The 17,818-nt window shown below is 44.5% G+C and overlaps 2 protein-coding genes across 2 annotated transcripts; one reads left to right on the top strand and one right to left on the bottom strand.

Moving 5' to 3' along the window:
• The first annotated feature begins 982 nt into the window (after positions 1-982).
• On the top strand, positions 983-2,504 carry RNASE1 (ribonuclease A family member 1, pancreatic). Its single transcript, XM_082846640.1, has 2 exons — positions 983-1,024; positions 1,753-2,504. Exon 2 carries the CDS (start codon positions 1,783-1,785, stop codon positions 2,236-2,238), a length of 456 nt encoding a protein of 151 aa, XP_082702766.1. The 5' UTR covers positions 983-1,024; positions 1,753-1,782; the 3' UTR covers positions 2,239-2,504.
• A 12,024-nt stretch (positions 2,505-14,528) lies between these two features.
• Positions 14,529-14,990, bottom strand: RNASE6 (ribonuclease A family member 6; the record flags this gene model as incomplete). Its single annotated transcript, XM_082839510.1, has 1 exon — positions 14,529-14,990. One exon carries the CDS (start codon positions 14,988-14,990, stop codon positions 14,529-14,531), a length of 462 nt encoding a protein of 153 aa, XP_082695636.1.
• Positions 14,991-17,818: the final 2,828 nt, after the last annotated feature.

Raw genomic sequence — 17,818 nt, forward strand, 5'->3', positions numbered from 1 at the left:
TTCCCTGGTGGCGCAGTGGTTGAGAGTCCGCCTGCCGATGCAGGGGACACGGGTTCGTGCCCCGGTCCGGGAGGATCCCACATGCCGCGGAGCGGCTGGGCCCGTGAGCCATGGCTGCTGAGCCTGCGCGTCCGGAGCCTGTGCTCCGCAACGGGAGAGACCACAACAGTGAGAGGTCCGCATACCGCAAAAAAAATAATAATAAATAAATAAAAATAAAATTGTCTTCCAGCAAATGCACGTCTCTTTCTAGGATGAAATTTTACTGCTAAGAAATATGATGTTCGCTATTTCTTCTCTAAAGGGGATTTTGCATTTTGGCTCATCCCTAGTTCCTCTCCTCCACTCTGGCCTATGGGATGAGAGGTCACTATAGATAAGAATGGCCACACACCCTCCTTCAACAGCCCAGGAGTGTTGAAGTGGCCACAACTGGGTGAGGTCACACCGAACGAAGCTGCTTTCTACTCCTCCGTGTTCAAGTACTCTCCCCCTTCTTCTCCAGATCCGGGAAGCCTTCCAGCTGGGGCAGCTGGCCACTTCTCCCTGCTCCCCCAGCAGAGGAGCTGGTGGGAGATGTGGAATTCTGGCCAAAGCAGCTCCAGGACTCCCAGGGCAAGAGAGGACCTCCCTTTCCCTCCCCTTCCCGTGATCACATGTTATGTGCATTTTGCTAACCTCCAAGGGCTATTTGGTGAAAACGGCTTGCAAAGAGACAAGAAGGACTTGGTTGGGGTTCGAGCAACAGTGCTATAGTGGCTTTCTCTGCTGCTTATAGAAAGAAAGGTTCTTATAGGCAAAGGCTCGCTCTCCCCAGCAGCCCTGAAAAAAGGGTGGCCTGGGCAATTCCCCACCCCTTCCTCATATGACCTTGTTTTCCTGGGGACTGAGACCAAGATGCTCCTCCCACTGGTCTTTTCCTGGAAGCCAAGCCTCCTTTTAATCTGTATAAAGTCCATACCCCTGGGAGAGAGTGATTGCAGAAACTGCCTTTTCTCTCTCAGAGACCAAGCTAGAGACTCAGGTAAGCAGCCCAAGAGGCACACAGGAGCTGTTTCTGCTTGAGGGTTGGAGAGTGGGGAGCCAGGGTGGGTGAGGCTAGCCTGAGAATCGGGCCAGGCAGATGTGGGCAGGGGGCAGAGCTGGGGTCAGGAATGGAGAACGTAGGCTGCAGAGAGCCCATGGGGCTGGAGAAGGAGCAGCCCCCAGGTTGGGGGAGGAGAGCATCTCTCTTTGGAACACAATGGCATCCCTTTATGGTGCCAGTGTAAAACACTGGGGCTGAGTTTCCCTTGTGTTGTAGGACAACAGGGCTCTGTCCACCGTGATCCTGGATGAATACTCGGTGGTTATCTCAGGGATACAATTTGGCTTATTCAAAATTTGGATTATTTATTTAATGGTTTATTCAAAAGCATCTTCTAATGAGCCGTGTGAGCGCAGGGTATGGAGGTGTTTTATGTTTCAAAGGTATTTCGTATCAAAAATATTTCTGTATTCAAAGACAGGGCTGCTAGGATTTTAGGTCATTTCTAGGGTCACCACCCAGAGGGGAGGACGGCCTCTCTGTAGGGAGTGGGAATCAAATGTTTGTGGAGAAGAGTATATGTGATTGTCTTGTTACTTGGAAAAGCTCGCGGGGAGAGGGACATCTTTCTGGTTGACCTGGAGACCGTAAGCCAGGGAGGCTACAGGTGGGAGCTGGGGTTCTCTTTCTAAGACGATGTTATTCCTCCTCTCCCCCTTTTCCAGAGGAGGCTCCTCCAGGGCAGTGAGACCACCATGGCTTGGAAGTCCCTGGTCCTGCTGCCATGGCTGGTCCTGGTGCTGCTGGTGCTGGGGTGGGTCCAGCCTTCCCTGGGCAAGGAATCGCCGGCCATGAAGTTCCAGCGGCAGCACATGGACTCCGGCAGCTCCCCAGGCAACAACTCCAACTACTGCAACCAAATGATGATGCGCCGAAAAATGACCCAGGGACGGTGCAAGCCGGTGAACACCTTTGTGCACGAGTCCCTGGAAGATGTCAAGGCCGTCTGCTTCCAGAAAAACATCCACTGCAAGAATGGGAAGACCAACTGCTATGAGAGCAACTCCACCATGTACATCACAGAGTGCCGCGAGACGGGCAGCTCCAAGTACCCCAACTGTGCCTACAAGACCAGCCAGAAGGAGAAACACATCATCGTGGCCTGTGAGGGGGACCCATACGTGCCAGTCCACTTTGACGGTTCTGTGTAGGTATCTACCTGAAGCCAGAGATGCCCCACCTCATCGCCTCTCCCCCTCTCGCTTCCTTGCCCTGCAGGCAAAAACTCAAGTTAGTTAGGGCTCTCATCTACCCCCTTCCTCTGCGCGCGCGCACACACACACACACACACACACACACACACACACACACACGCTCCCCTGGCCTGAGGCTGGCCCCTGCGTGGCTTGGGGGGTGAGGAGTGGGTTGTGAGATGGGGCCTATGTTGACCACTTCACTGCTTCTTTCAATAAAACACAGTTGCAACCACTTGAATTCCTGATGCCGTCCCCATCCAAGTGCTGTTTGTGTGCTCGCTCTCCTGACAGGGGAGAGAACTGTGAGTCTGGTTAGCTTTGGTGAGTGGCGAATGGAATCCTCAGATGCCACCTCTTCTGACTTTTGATTTTCACTGACCTGAGATAATTCCTCTCTTTGTAGGTTCCTTGATGCCCAATACAGTTTTAAAGTGTGGGCTATTTTAGATAAGAAGGAGCTACGGTCTGGGACAGTGTCATGCTGGGCGAGCTGACAGAGGGTGAAGCTCAGATACAAAAATCTCTGGCACAGAAGGAAGGACAGCGTGACCCTGGGAAGACCCTGCTCGGCCTCAGGCGGGGAGGAGAAGTGTATGAAATTATGACCCTAAATTTCCATCTTCCTTTTCTTGAGGGAGCTATTGCTCAATCAGAAAGCTGGTCCTCTCTTCCTTACAAAGTTGGAACCCTCGATTCAGGAGCTAGGAAGGACTTCAGCGATCGTCAAGTGGGGGGAGGATGAGTAGATTTCAGCTTGTGGACCAACTCTAATTGGAAGTGCCCGCCTAGAATGCTGTAGAAAAATACCTAAACGGTGAAGTGATGGAACAGTGGCCTCTACCGAAGGCTCGAGAGAGGTGAGGGTGTGTGTGCCACCCACTGGCCATCCCTGACCTAATGTAACCCCCGCCTTTTACAGAGGGGCAACCTGAATCTCGGAAAGGTTAAGCCACCTGCTCACGGCTCGTTAGTGTCCGACTGAGACTAGACCTTGGGTCTCCTGGCTTCCCTGTCATTGCTCTCTCTGCTATTGGAGTTTCCTCAAGAAGGAAACTCCCCAGTCTCCCTCCTTCACCGAGTGCTGTGGAGTCACGGCTTTCTCGGCCTCTGCTTGCTGGGGGCTCTCACAGGTTCCCTGCTCACTTCTTGGCAACCCTTTCTTACATCCATTGAAAAGCCTAAACATGGCTTCTGTCATCACTTAATCATTTCATATGACCCCCTGTTTACACCTGCATCAAGCTCTAGACAAGGTCATAGAACTAGAGAAAGGTCCTACTGCCAACCGGTTTGACCAGTTCTGTCATTGTCTTTGTGTACTACCTTTATAAATGTTGGAAGTGGTTGTGTGTTTTTTAGGTAAAGTGAGTGCTTAGCTCTGGGGCCTCTGTAAGAGGAAGAAGGCCTTTGGGTCAGAGGGGTGGCCAGCTATTTTGTTGGTAGTGGGGATCTCACTCCTTACAAACAGTGAGGATGGAGGAGGGAAAAAAGGGAAACTTTAAGTTTCTAGTTCTGTTTTCTTTAGATAGAATTTTTCTTAAGTTAATCTCACTCTTGTTTCCAAACCCAAAGCTCCTCATTTTCCCTCCTGCTAGTGCTAAGAGAACACTTTAGGAGATCTTTTTTGAACACTCACTTGGAGCTTTGCTGCATCTATTCTGCACAATCACCAGCTCTGGCTACTGGTTCCATGCACCTTCCTGGCCATGGGACCACCCGGGGAATAGTGATAGGTGCTAGCGGATGGTCCGGGTGCAGACCTGCACAGCCAGGGAAACGGGGGTGAGGTGGGGCGGAAAGTGCTCTGAATAGGAGGACTCTGGGCAGGGGAAGATCAAGTCCTGTCCTAGAGCCATCAGGCAGAGTCAAGGAGAGAAACACCAGTCGTCGGGAGACAAATCAGAGGTCTCTGTTCTGTGGGGCGACTATTGCTATCCCACAAATAAAGGAGTATTAACCTCTTCTAGGAGACTGACCCAGGCAGATTCATCTTAAAATTGAGGTGCTAACATGTGAAGATGGGTACCTGCTTAAAGACAGAAATGACCATATCCAGTGATTCTTCTAAGAAGGATAATGTTAATTTTCAGAAGAGTCTTCAAACCAAACAAGCTTCAGGAATTCTGCATTCTCGGTGGACAGGTAAATGCATCCTAGCGTCCACCTTACTCCTGCAATTTTACCTGTACCGACAAAATCAGAGTGTCTTCTGCCTCTTCTGACATGCTGATTTTCTCCTGTCTCTCTCTGGTAAATTCCCCTTCAATTCCAGTAGCCAATAGTCTTCCAGCCTGAAACAGATCGGTCACCCATACCTTCAATGAACAGAGTAAAGGGCCATCGCGTCAGGTTCTTTCTTTCCAAGTGCTGCCTCATTTGCACTTTCTGTCTAACTGGAAAATGAAAGGCTGCTCCCAATCGCCATTCTTGCCTCCTGAGACTGATTCAGCCCTCACAGAGTAAGTGGGAGCACTAAAGGGCTTTGAATCTACCTGCCCGTGGTAGAAGGCGCCTCAATATTGGTTTGGGAAATTGATCACGAATGTGGGGCGGCCCTCCATGTGCATGATTCATGATGCATGATGGAGGTCCTGCAGAGAAGTTTCAGAATGAAAGTGTTACCTCCTGAAGACTAAACCGCGGCATACCTGGAAGCGTCTCAAAACTGTCTCCCAGGAGCCACTTTCTAGGGGACTAATCTCAAACACCTCTGCAAATCATTCAGTAAATTCCCATATACTTTAGGTTTCTTTGTGGCTTGCAGCAAGTGTAGGTGGGATGGTTTCATCTCAGCTTCCTCCCTCCGGCGCTTATCTCCCTTCCCATTCCCTTATTGTCTTCTTACTTAACAATAGAGAAGGAGTTGTTCATCTGGATGGACAGAGTCTCAGTAGGTCTGTTTTACTAGCCAGTGTGGTGACTGTACTTTAAAGCTCATCACTACTGTATGTCATCCTCTGGTTTCTTCTCGCTACAAGTCTGAGCAGGGCCTGTATTCAGGGTCAGTTTCCTTCCTTTTCCACCTTCCCTCAGTCTGCAGCTGGATGGATAATTGGGCCAGGGCACCTAATGTAGTCCTTGCCCTACTATCAGCTCCCTGTGCTGTGCCCCTAAGGCACTCTGTAGCCCTCTCTGGACCACAGTTGTCTAATCTGTAAAACCCAGGGCTTGGGTTTGGTTATCTCAAAGTCCCCTTACGCTTAGGTCTTCTACTCCCTATCTTTTGTGTGTGTGTGTGTGTGTGTGTGTGTGTGTGTCAGTTAGTTCCCCGACCAGGGATTGAACCCGTGCCCCCTCCAGTGGAAGTGGGGAGTCTTAACCACTGGACCACCAGGGAAGCGCTTAGGACTTTCTAGCTGAACATCCATGTCTAGCAGTGAGTGCTGAGCCCTGGCATGCAGTTTCTGGCTCTTTGTGGGTAGGCATCTCTAGAAGAGTCACATCATTGAGATCTGGTTTGGTTCAGAGCTCTTCTCAGTGCAAAGCCATGTTCAGAGGTCTAGGTCATCCCAGTGGACTTCAAACATGCTTCTAGGGCAGAGTTTCCTCTCAGGCAACTTTAGGCAGCCTCTGAGAGTCAAGGCTGGCAGCTAGCCTCTGCTAGGCGTTGTTAGGCTTCCTGGGACCTGAGAGCCCATGGAGGTTTTTAGCTTGGCTCAGATCCGCAGACGGGAGAGAGTAATGTGGCGGCGAGATCAAGGCAACAACAAGAGAATGCGGGAGTGGGACCAGGAATTTCCTGAGTTTCTTGGAAACATTCCTCATAGAGGCTGGGAGCTGGCCCTGCTTCAGGCCAACATGTTCGGCAGCTTCTCTTCGCCACCTCCCTCAAGCTCCCCCTTCCTCTCCCATAAATACTGCCAGACAATTATTTAAGGAAAAGGCTCTGGGATAAGGAGAGCTTGGGCTGTTGTAACATAGAGACAAAACCTGTTTGCATGGGACCATGAGTGTGTGTGCCCACGCCTAATATGAATGTGATCATGTTTGTAGATCTGTGGAATTAAGGAACATCAGGGCAGGGAAGGTCTTTTGTAATCTGGCTCTAAAACTTTCACCTTAAAAACAAAGAGGGACTTCCCTGGTGGTCCAGTGGGTAAGAGTCTATGCTTCCAATGCAGGGGACCGGGGTTTGATCCCTGGTCAGGGAACTAGATCCCACATGCCGCAACTAAAAGCCTGCATGCTGCAACTAAGACCCGGTGGAACCAAAATAAATAATAAAATAAATAAATAAATATTTTTAAAAAAAGAGAAACTGAGGCATGAAGCCAAGTATGGAATGATGAAAACCAGGTCTGCTGATTCCCAGAGTGTGTGCTTTTATGCCTTGCTTCCACATTTTCCTTCTTTTCTGTTTTTATTTTTTTCTTTTTTAAAAAATATCATATGGGAAAATTGATCTTTTTGGTATACAAGTCTATGAATTTTTAACTTGTATAAATGAATTGCACACTACCAGGACACAGAACAGTTCCATCACCCCCCAAATCCCCTTGTGCTATCTCTTTATAGTCATACACTCCCCTCACCCCAACACCTGCCAACCACTGATCTATTCTCTGTCACTATAGTTTTGTCTTTTCAAAATATCATACAAATAGGATTTCACAGTATGTAACCTTCCAAGACTGGCTTCTTTTACTCACTATAATGCCTATGAAATTTATTCAAGTTGTGTGGATCAGTGGTTCGTTCCTTTTTATTGTTGAGTAGCATTTTAGTGCGTGGATGTTTCATGGTTTATTTATCCATTCACCTCTTGAAGGACGTTTGCATTGTTTCCATTTGGGGTGATTATGAAGATAGCTGCTTTAAACATCTGTGTACATATTTTTGTGTGCATTGGTGGAAGAATAGACACATAGATCAACGGAGCTGCATAGAGAGCCCAGAGCATACCCACACAAATACTGTCAAATGATTTTTGACAAAAGTGCAAAGCAATTCTAGGAAGAAAGGATAAGCTTTTCAACAAATTGTGATTGAACATCCACATGCAACAACAAACAAAAACAAAAGCCCCCTAACTTCAAAACCCTAAACCTTCCTCCCTCTGCCCTCTCTTTTCCGCAGAGGAAGCTCTGTATTGGTGGAGAGACCTATGATATGCTTCTAAGTCCTGGAACCACCAACAGGATCTGTTCTCAGTCAGACCCTGGGTAGGTGGGAGCCTTGAGGTTGGGACAGAACAGGCAATGAAGAAGGCACAGGAGTATAGAAGTAAGACAGAGGGATTATAAATACGGTGTCAGGAAGTAAGTATGGATGAGACTTAGAGGTAGAAAGGGATGAGAAAACAAGATCAGAAGGGTTGGCATAGATGGTTCTGTTGACTACCTGGAAGGTTATAACTAATCAGGTCACTTAGGAGTAGGAGGAAAATCTGTTTTTCTTTTTGGTTTTTTTCTCACAGGAAATGTAGCTCTGCATTCCCAGCATTCCACCTTCTTCTCTTGGGCTTTTGGGAATGGTGTGGGCCCCCTCTATGGCAAGCCTTGCTATTTCACTTAAGCTCAGTAGTGTGACGCCCAGTACTTACTGCTTTTCCAGCCTCCATGTACTCTCGCAATTCCTTCAGTCAACCAGGACAATGGGAGATATAAAAAAACATCAGTTCTTTCCTCAGTACCTTTCTTTACAAACTGCTGTCTGTGAAATCCCCACAACCACTGGTAGGCACCAAAGAACCGTTGTCATAAGAGCAGGGAACAGCTCTTATCCTTATTGTATCCTCTCCTCGGAAAAGTTGCCAAACTACAATTAAAGACCTAAATGTAGGGATGCCTCCCACCATCGCTTAGGGCCTTGGGGCTCTTATGAAAGTTCTCTTTATAATCACTGTTATAAGCTGAATTGTGTTCTCCCAAAATTTATATGTTCAAACTGTAACTTCTCAGAAATGTAAGATGTAAGTCAGAATGTATTTGAAGCTAAGGCCTTTAAAGAAGTGATTAAGTTAAAATGAGGCCTTAGGTGGGCCCTAATCCAGTCTGACTGGTGTCCTTATAAGAAGAGGAAATTTGAACACAGAGAGACACCAGGGCTGCCATCACTGTCCCAGGGGGAAAGACAGGAAGTTGGGAGCTGGCTAGAAAGGGGGCTATTTGAGGATGTCTTTTTTAGAGAACTAAAAGTACTTTCCTTGAAGCTTGTAATCATCCAAAGGGGAGATGGAACTACTTGGATGAGGTACCAGGAGTTTCATTAAGCCCCTTTTATATGTATGTTTAAATCTATATTAGGTCATTCAGGTCTTGAAACCACCCTGAGAACGAACACTAGTCACTCTTCGTTAAACATTCCAGTTTTCTTGGTTGTTTTTCCCACTCCGCTGAAAGCTACCAGTGATCCGGTCTTTTTCATCTTTCTGTGGCTGGTGATTCGCAGGGTGCCCGACACAGTAGAGTTTGGTAGATTCTATAAATGAAAGTGAGTAGGTAAATATCTTCTTAGTAAATGAGGCAACTGATTATCTGCAACGATAGGTAATTTGCACAAGTAGTAAATGACCGTGCTGAATTTTTTTTTTTAATTTATTTATTTATTGGCTGTCTTGGGTCTTCGTTGCGGTGCGCGCATTTTTCACCGCGGTGGCCTCTCCCGCTGCGGAGCACGGGCTCCAGGCACGCGGGCTCAGCAGTTGTGGCTCGTGGGCTCTAGAGCGCAGGCTCAGCAGCCGTGGTGCACGGGCCCAGCTGCTCCGTGGCACGTGGCATCCTCCCGGACCAGGGCCCGAACCCACATCCCCTGCATTGGCAGGCGGACTCCCAACCACTGCACCACCAAGGAAGCCCCTGAAAATATTTTTAAACTTTTCATTTTGAAATAATTTCAGATATACAGAACAGTTTCAAAAATGATACAAAGAATTCCTGTATATCATTTGTCTAGATTCTCTAAACATTAACATTTTTCCTATTTGCTTTATTAGTCACATATTTATGTACAGATACATAAATTTTTTTCTGAATGTGTGAGAGTAAGTTATGGACATGTTGCCCTTTTTCCTAAATACTTCACTATGCATTTCCTAAAAACAAGAACATTCTTTTTACAAGGGTTTAAAATAAGTATACTTATCAAAATCAGGAAATTTGCATTGAAACTATACAGTTATCTAATCCAAAGACTGTATTCAACTTTCATCAACTGCCTCACTCTAGAGCCCGAGAGCCACAACTACTGAGCTCTTGTGCCACAACTACTGAAGCCCGTGTGCCCTAGAGCCCATGCTCTGCAACAAGAGAAACCACCGCAATGAGAAGCCCATGCACCGCAACGAAGAGGAGTAGGGGCTCGCCCCAACTAGAGAAAGCTCACATGCAGCAACAAAGACCCAACGCAGCCATAAATAAATAAATAAATAAAAGATTAAAAAAATAAATAAAAAGAAACCCACGAGTGTCTGGGACTTCCCTGGTGATGCAATGGTTAAGAATCTGCCTGCCAATGCAGGGGAACTGTGTTCAAGCCCTGGTCTGGTAAGATCCCACATGCCACAGAGTAACTAAGCCCACAAGCCACAAGTACTGAGTCCGCGTGCCACAACTACTGAAGCCCGCACACCTAGAAGCCGTGCTCTGCAACAAAAGAAGCCACCACAAAGAGAAACCCACCCACTGCTGCGAAGAGTAGCCCCCGCTCGCCACAAGAGAAAGCCTGCGCGCAGGAACGAAGACCCAACACAGCCATAAATAAATAAATAAAATAAAATAAAAAGAAACCCACTAGTGTCAGGCATTGTACTAGGAACCAAGGATCTAAAGATGCAAATAGCATCTTTTTTTTTGCCTACATGACAATGTTGTCCTATTTCATACTCATCAGGTTGCCAAAAATGCAGGAGCATGATACTCTCATGTTTTGCCAGAGACAGGACATTGAGATGCAAAAACTCACATACCATAGTTTCTGGCAATATTATACAATCAATGCTTCAGTTAGTCTATCTGTGTAACAAATTACCCCCAAACTTGGTGGCACAAAACAATAATTTATTATGCTCCCAGTGGGTCAAGAGTTCAGATAGGACACAGTGGGGACAGCTTGTTTCTGTTCCAATGTCTGAGGCTGCAGCTGGAAGACTCAGAGGTTGGGAGCTGGAATCATCTGAAGGCTCATTCACCCACATGTTGAATGGTTGATGTTGGTTGATACCTTAGCTGGGCCTGTTGGCTGGAATATCTATACAAGGCCTCTCCACGTGGCACCATCTTCCTCACAGCATGATGATTGGGTCCAAGTGTGGGTGTCCTACAACAGAGAGGGAAAGCCAGGCAGAAGCTGTATCACCTTTTAGGACCTGGCTTTGGAAGTCATACAGTGTGACTTTCATCCCATTCTATTCATTAGAAGGGAGTTTCTAAGACTAACCCATACTCAAGGAAAGGGAACATAGACCCTTCTGATAGAGAAGAGTCAATATCACACTATAAGAAGAGCATGTAGAATGGGATATGTTGATATGGACATCTCTGAAAAATACAATCTGCTACAATCAGTTTGTGAAAAAGAAGAACAAAGAACATCACTCATTACCCAGTTATACAAGGATTAAGTCGCAACCCACTGCAGTCGACCACTGACAGGGCACCCTGCAGGGAACTGAGAATGAAAAACAGGATGAGGTACTCTGTGCTTTGGAAAAACAGGTTCCTAGATAGTTAGACGTGTATCTCAAGAATAATTTCAAAGACCCCTGATTCTTGCACCTTCCCAAACATAAAAAGTTCTAGTCCTCAGTAAGACCATGGATACAACTTAAACTCGCAATTCTTATGCTGAGTGTCTTTCTGTAAGTTGACAGGTTTCTTTGTACAGAGAAATGTACAAAGATATCATTGCAATGCTGCTTGTTAGGGTGGAAATTTGGGAATATCCCAAATATTCAACAATAGACGACTGGTAAATAAATGATGGTTTATTAATACAAAGGAACAAACAATACACCAGTAAAAATAAAAGAACAACAAAGATACATTTTAACATCGATGAGTCTTAAAAACATTGTTGAGTGAACAAAAAAAGCAAGTTGCAGAATGATTTGTACTATATGATAGCATTTATATAAATTTCTTTTTAAATTGCACATGGAAACCCTATGTTTTGTTTATGAAGATATTATACATGAAATATAAGTATAAAAATAGGACTGGAAACACTTTAAATTTATAATTTCATCTGAGAAAAGTTAAGAGGAATGGGAATGGAGAGAGGAATAAAATGGACGCCAATGTTTTTATGTATATATATATATATTTTAGATAGTAAGTAAACAAAAAACAATATTTATTTTATGTGCTATATATTGGTTTGTATTTATCTACGTTGTTTAATTTTTAAAAAAATATTTATTTATTTGGTTGTACCAGGTCTTAGTTGTAGTAGGCGGACTCCTTAGTTGTGGTTCCAGGGCTCCTTAGTTACAGCTCCAGGGCTCCTTAGTTGCAGCACATGGGCTCCTTAGTTTCAACAAGCTGGCTTCTTAGTTGTGGAATGCAAACTCTTAGTTGCGGCATGCAAACTCTTAGTTGCGGCATGCACATGGGATCTAGTTCCCCGACCAGGGATCGAACCCGGGCCGCCTGCATTGGGAGAGCAAAGTCCTAGCCACTGTGCCACCAGGGAAGTATCTACATTGTTTAATTTTTGAAAAGTAATTCATCACGTTAAAAATGAAATTAGCCCATGAGAGAGGGCAAGGGAAGGACTTTATAAAATCCATCAAGTTACTTCCCTGGCAGTCCAGTGTTTAAGACTCTGTGTTTCCAATGCAGGGGGTAAGTGTTTGATCAGGGAACTAAGATCCCACATGCTGTGTGGTGCGGTCAAAATAAGTAAATAAATAAAATAAAATCCATCAAGAAGTGTGAAGAGGGACTTCCCTCGTGGTGCAGTGGTTAAGAATCCGGCTGCCAACGCAGGGACATGGGTTCGAGCCCTGGTCCGGGAAGATCCCACATACTGCAGAGCAACTAAGCCAGTGTGCCACAACTACTGAGCCTGGGCTCTATAGCCTGTGAGCCACAACTACTGAAGCCCACTCACCTAGAGCCCTTTCTCCACAACAAGAGAAGCCACTGAAATGAGAAGCCGGCACACTGCAACGAAGAGTAGCCCCCGATCACTGCAACTAAAAAAAAAAAGTGTGAAGAGCTCCAGAAGAATTCCCCTCCTCATGAGCGTACGCTTCCCCCTTCCTGTGAGGCTGTTTGGCCTTGTTTTTGCCACCCCATATGTGGGTTTTCCTCTGTAGGCTTGCCTCATACGTGGACGTCACGTTTTCTGTTTCTATTAGCCCTGTCTAGATAGTATGGTATCTTCCAAAAAAACCACAAAAGCCAAACAGAAAAACACAAACGGAAAAGAAAGATAAGAATAATAAAAGAGCGGGCTTCCCTGGTGGCGCAGTGGTTGAGAGTCCGCCTGCCAATGCAAGGGACACGGGTTCATGCCCTGGTCTGGGAGGATCCCGCAAAAAAAAAAAAAAAAAAAAAAAAAAGAATAATAAAAGAGAGAAAAAGGAAAAAAAAAAGAAAAACACAAACCGTTATAAATTAAAAAGGTGACTTAAAGAATATTCACAGTATTGAATTTATCAATGAAACAGTTTTCGATTGTATACTTTTTTACCCCAATGGAACTAGTTAAAGTATCCATCTAAGGCAGTAAGTAAAGCAGTAAGAGGGGCATAATATTTTACTGGCTCCACATCCTCTAGTCAATATAAAGTTTTTTAAAAGTACAGTGTCGGGCTTCCCTGGTGGCGCAGTGGCTGAGAGTCTGCTTGCCGATGCAGGGGACACAGGTTCGTGCCCCGGTCCGGGAAGATCCCACTATGCCGCGGAGCGGCTGGGCCCGTGAGCCATGGCCGCTGAGGCTGCGCGTCCGGAGCCTGTGCTCCGCGATGGGAGAGGCCACAGAAGTGAGAGGCCCGCGCACCGCAAAAAAAAAAAAAAAAAAAAAAGTACAGTGTCCTCTGACCTGATACTCAAATTCTATTTCCACACCCTGTGAGTAAGAGATATGTATTGAATTGTCTACTTAGCTCATTTTCCCTGGGAACTTTGGCATCTCTAAGCCAGAGCTAATCCTCCTGGCACCAGGCTTGGCCCCAGGATGCCATTATAAACATGGACCCTGAAGCTCCTCAGGGCTTCCTGTGTCTTTTGAGTCTCATATCTTTGTAGCGCTCCCATATGTACATATGTAACTAAAATTGTTTTTTTCCTGTTGATCTATCTGTTTATTACAGGGGGTATCTCAACCAAAAACCTAGAAGGGTTTATGAAAAATTATTTTTCCTCCCCTACACATAGGACCTAAATTCTTAATCCCAGTCCTTCGATCTCTAAATCAGATACCTGTTCCAAAGCCCCAATGTTTCTGTGATATTTCACTATTTGAGTAGGGCAAGAATGTTTTTAGTGTCCCAGTGCTTTTTTTTTACCCCCCTTGATCTATGCTTTCTCTTTGTCCATTCCAATAGACAACAGGAGAATTGACTCTAAGGCTACAGTGGATTATTATCCCTACTACTATTTATATTTAAAACATTATCTGATTAATTATAGAGGCAAATAGTTAAGATCTAGGATGCCTCAGTTACCAGCGTTAGAATCTGAAAATACCATCAACATTGAGTATCAGTGCCACCTCCAAACAACCATAGACAATGGTTTCAAGGGAAATATGTAAAGCCATGAGCAGAGTTTGAAGGGATGGAGAACTTTCTTGCTCCAAAGTCCCAGAGACACAGGGGTGAGGGAGTGGCAGAGGCCCCAGGTTGCCAAATAACTTCAAAGGTTGCCTAGGGCCAAAATCGTTCTCCTTGGAATGCTGGTAAATGCAGGCCTAGATAGCTCCAGGCTGGCAATGATGTGAAAGGGAACACGCTTCCAAACACACTTATACACACACTCATTAGAATGCAGCAGAACATGGTTTTATTTCTGTGAACACAATACAACAAAAGTTGGCCCAAGTTCTAAGGCTGAAAATATGGAGACCTGGATCCTTCTTTGCCCTCTTCCCTACTATCTTCCTTCAAAACCTAGAGCTCCAAAGCAGAAAAGAATCCTACATATTTTTTGTCCCAACTCTGGTCTATCCTCATCACTCTAATTTTTCCAATACCCTCCTTTTTCCTTCTATGGGAACCAGGAAAATCAACAAAAGAAAAGAAAAATCAGAAGAGATTGTAAGAGAATTTGTGCCAAGTGAGAGGGAAAATGATGGAAACTTTAAACAATCTTGTCTAAGTGTACAGGAACCAAAGGATAAGGAGGGTCGCTCTTCTGAGGGGGGTCACAGGCAACAATGAAGAGCTTGTATTGGGTGCCATCTCGGTAGCGGCAGTCAGGATACTTCCCCGCAGTGAGACTGCACTGAGTCAGGTTAACAGGCTTTGGACTCTGGTGGCAGTTGTGCTGCCCATTCTTACAGACGATGTGGGGCAAATCACAGACAGCAGCCACGTCCTGGAAGGAGTTGTGCAGAAAGGTGTTTTGAGGCTTACAGTGCTGAGTATAATTATTGACACTGCTCATTGCCTTGTTGCACTGGAGAAGCCTTGGCTGTATATGCTGAATTTCAAACCAGCGAGCCTTGGTGAGATGCTTAGGCAAAGCACAAAGTGGACACACTGACCACCATAGTCCCAGCAGCAATAGGAGAGGAAAGCATCCCAGAAGACCTGGCCCCATCTTTTCTGTGTAAGGAGAGAGAAAATAATGGTAGTAGCAAAAGCAATAAGAGCAAAATTATCACTCATAACCATTTAGATTTTTATTCTGCCTTTTAAGATTTCATAGCTCTGTTTTGTTTGTTTGTTTTTAACCATCTTCTTTCTCACTTGAGTCTCACAATTCTAAAGAAACTAAAGCCCAGTGAGGAGGAATTTGAGGTAAGACGATCTTTTCTCTGACTGGTAGATCTCGTTCTTCTCTTTGTCCTGCACTCATGCGTTTGATGGTCCCCATGTCAGAAACCTTGTCTCTTCCCTCCTGAAATATTTACCCTCCATCTATCTGACCTGGATCTCCCAGCCATCTTCACTGGCCACTCTCCCCAGCCCTGGGGGCTTCTGCTCTTACCAGGTCTCCGCGCTGGGGCTCCCGCTGAGAACAGCAGCAGTAGTTAGTCCCAGGCTCAGAGGCTTTTGTCTGTTCTTCTCCCAGGTGTGCAAGGCTGCCTGCGTGTGGCAGGGGAAGGGTCCTGAGCCCTAGGAAAGAGAAGACTAGGGCTTGGAAGATGAACTTGTTGACAGTGTGGATGAGACTCTTAGACTTTCAAACTTGCTGTTTAATGAGTGTCAATAACACTGTAAATGCAGGGAGAGAAAGCTTACTTAAAGAAACAGTGAGACTCAAAACACAGTTTTGAGGAACTGATCACTTCCTGATATGAGTGGGTGCTTCCTCCCTGACTTGAAGCTTCAGTTTTTTGAAATTTTATGGTTTCATTTCCTTAGGAGAAAATATACATGAAAATCTGATATAATAACTGCCATGTACTTGGCATGTGAGCTTCAAACATAGACTTGAATGAATTATTCCTTTATGTGTATGTTTATTGGGCCAGATACTGGGCTACTCTGATTCGGGAGCTTGTGATCTAATGAAAGAGACAGTCAGGTAAATGGACCGATGCACAATATATTAACAAATATAAATAGCACTTACAGCTGTGATCAAGGAAACTACAGGTAACTGTGTGGATACAGTAGAGAGGAGGTATTTTTGGAGGGCACAACACCGGCACTGAGTTTTGAAGATTAATTAGAAATTAGGTGAAGAAGATGGTAAGGGCAGCCCAAAGAGGAAACTGTGTGCAGAGACCCATACATATGAAGAAGGGCACATTTAGGGTATTTGCCTCTTAAATCTGTTCTTGCCTTTCCATTGGTGCTGCAATATCCTTATTCAGAACCTTATTGTCTCATAGAGGACTCACATAAAAGTTTCCTACATGGACTCCCTGCCTCTAGTCTCTTTTCCTTCCAGTCCATTCTACATATTAATACCTCCAGATTAGTATTTCTTGAGCATAAATATAACAGTGAAACACTCTTGCCCAGTACTTTTAATGGCTCCAATAATCTTTAGGATAAAAAGTATTTCTTTTTATAGCAAAGTTGCAAGATACAAGGTTAATATACGAAAATTGCTTTCTTATATACCAACAATGAACAACTGGAATTTGAAATAAAAAAAAAGAAACTAACATTTATATTAGCACCAAATAAAACTGAAATACTTAGGTGTAAATCTCATAAAATATGTACAAGATCAATATGAGGCAAACTATAAAACTCTGATGAAATAAATCAAAAGAAGATCTAAATAAATGGAGAGATATTCCATGTTCATGCTGAAGGAAATCAGAATATGTAACCCCCCAAAAATGGCTCTTTGACATAAAACTTATTTTGCACTGAAGGCAATTAAGAATCATGAAGTGCAGAAAAAGCTCCCCGCTTTTTGTCCAAAGCCAGAAAATAAATTCTCTTTTTACTGGAGATAGACCCTCAACCTCCCAGAGAGGGCACCAGAGGAATCTGCGAAAGAATCTTGAAACTAACCCTTATCTTTCTAGTTACTTCTTCACCATTTACTAACCATACACCAAACCCCTTTGTCTTGTCTTGTCTCCAATTCTTTACAAATATCTTGTTTCTTGGGCTAAAAGGTATAAAAGCTTCCTGCTCTCTTCACGTATTTGGATTTTTCATTCTCTTGTGAATGCTCCCATGTATATGTAAATATTTAATAAAATTTGTATGCTTTTCTCCTATTGATCTGTCTTTGTCAGTTGAATTTTCAGACCCAGCCAGAGACCCTAAGAGTGTTGAGGAAAACTTTCTTCCCATACAATGACATTATGCACTTGTCAAAACGTGTACAACATGAAGAACGAATCCTAGTGTAAATTGTGGACTTTATTAATACTGGTTCATCAAATATAACAAAAGTACCACAGTAAAATAAGATGTTAATAATAAGAAAATTGTGAACAGTGTGGTTAGGAGAGGAGGGAGGGAAGAGAGGCATATGGGAGCTCTTTGTACTTTCTACTCAATTTTTCTGTAAATCTAAAATTGCTCTGAACAAATAAGTCCATCACTTAAAGAAAAAAAATTTTTAAGATGTCTGTTCACAACATTGTAAAGCAACAATACTCCAATAAAAATTAATAAAAAAATAAGTCTTTTTGCCTAGTGCTCATATATCTTATTCTACATCCTATGTATTAGAACAGTCCTCCTTCTCTCTGCAGTTCCACAACTTGATTGTACACCAAACCCACTACAGAGGAAAACAATACCGAGTTACCCACGTCCTTAAGTAGGGGTCTCCTAACCCTGGCCTCACATCAGAATTGCCTATGAAAAGTTTTAAAATGCCAAGATCCTAGGCCTACTGAATCAGAATCTTGGGGATGGACGTCTTTGCATATCTATATTTGATTAACTCCACAGTGATTCTGTTACCCATTCTTTGTAGAGAACCATTTTTCTTGACTGACATTGATT

Source organism: Leucopleurus acutus (genome assembly GCF_964270905.1).
Source record: "Leucopleurus acutus genome assembly, chromosome: 1".
NCBI lineage: Eukaryota > Metazoa > Chordata > Mammalia > Artiodactyla > Delphinidae > Leucopleurus > Leucopleurus acutus.

What these genes read in the sequence shown, in the direction of transcription:
- RNASE1 (XM_082846640.1), top strand. Translation starts at nt 1,783, where the DNA reads ATGGCTTGGAAGTCCCTGGTCCTGCTGCCATGGCTGGTCCTGGTGCTG.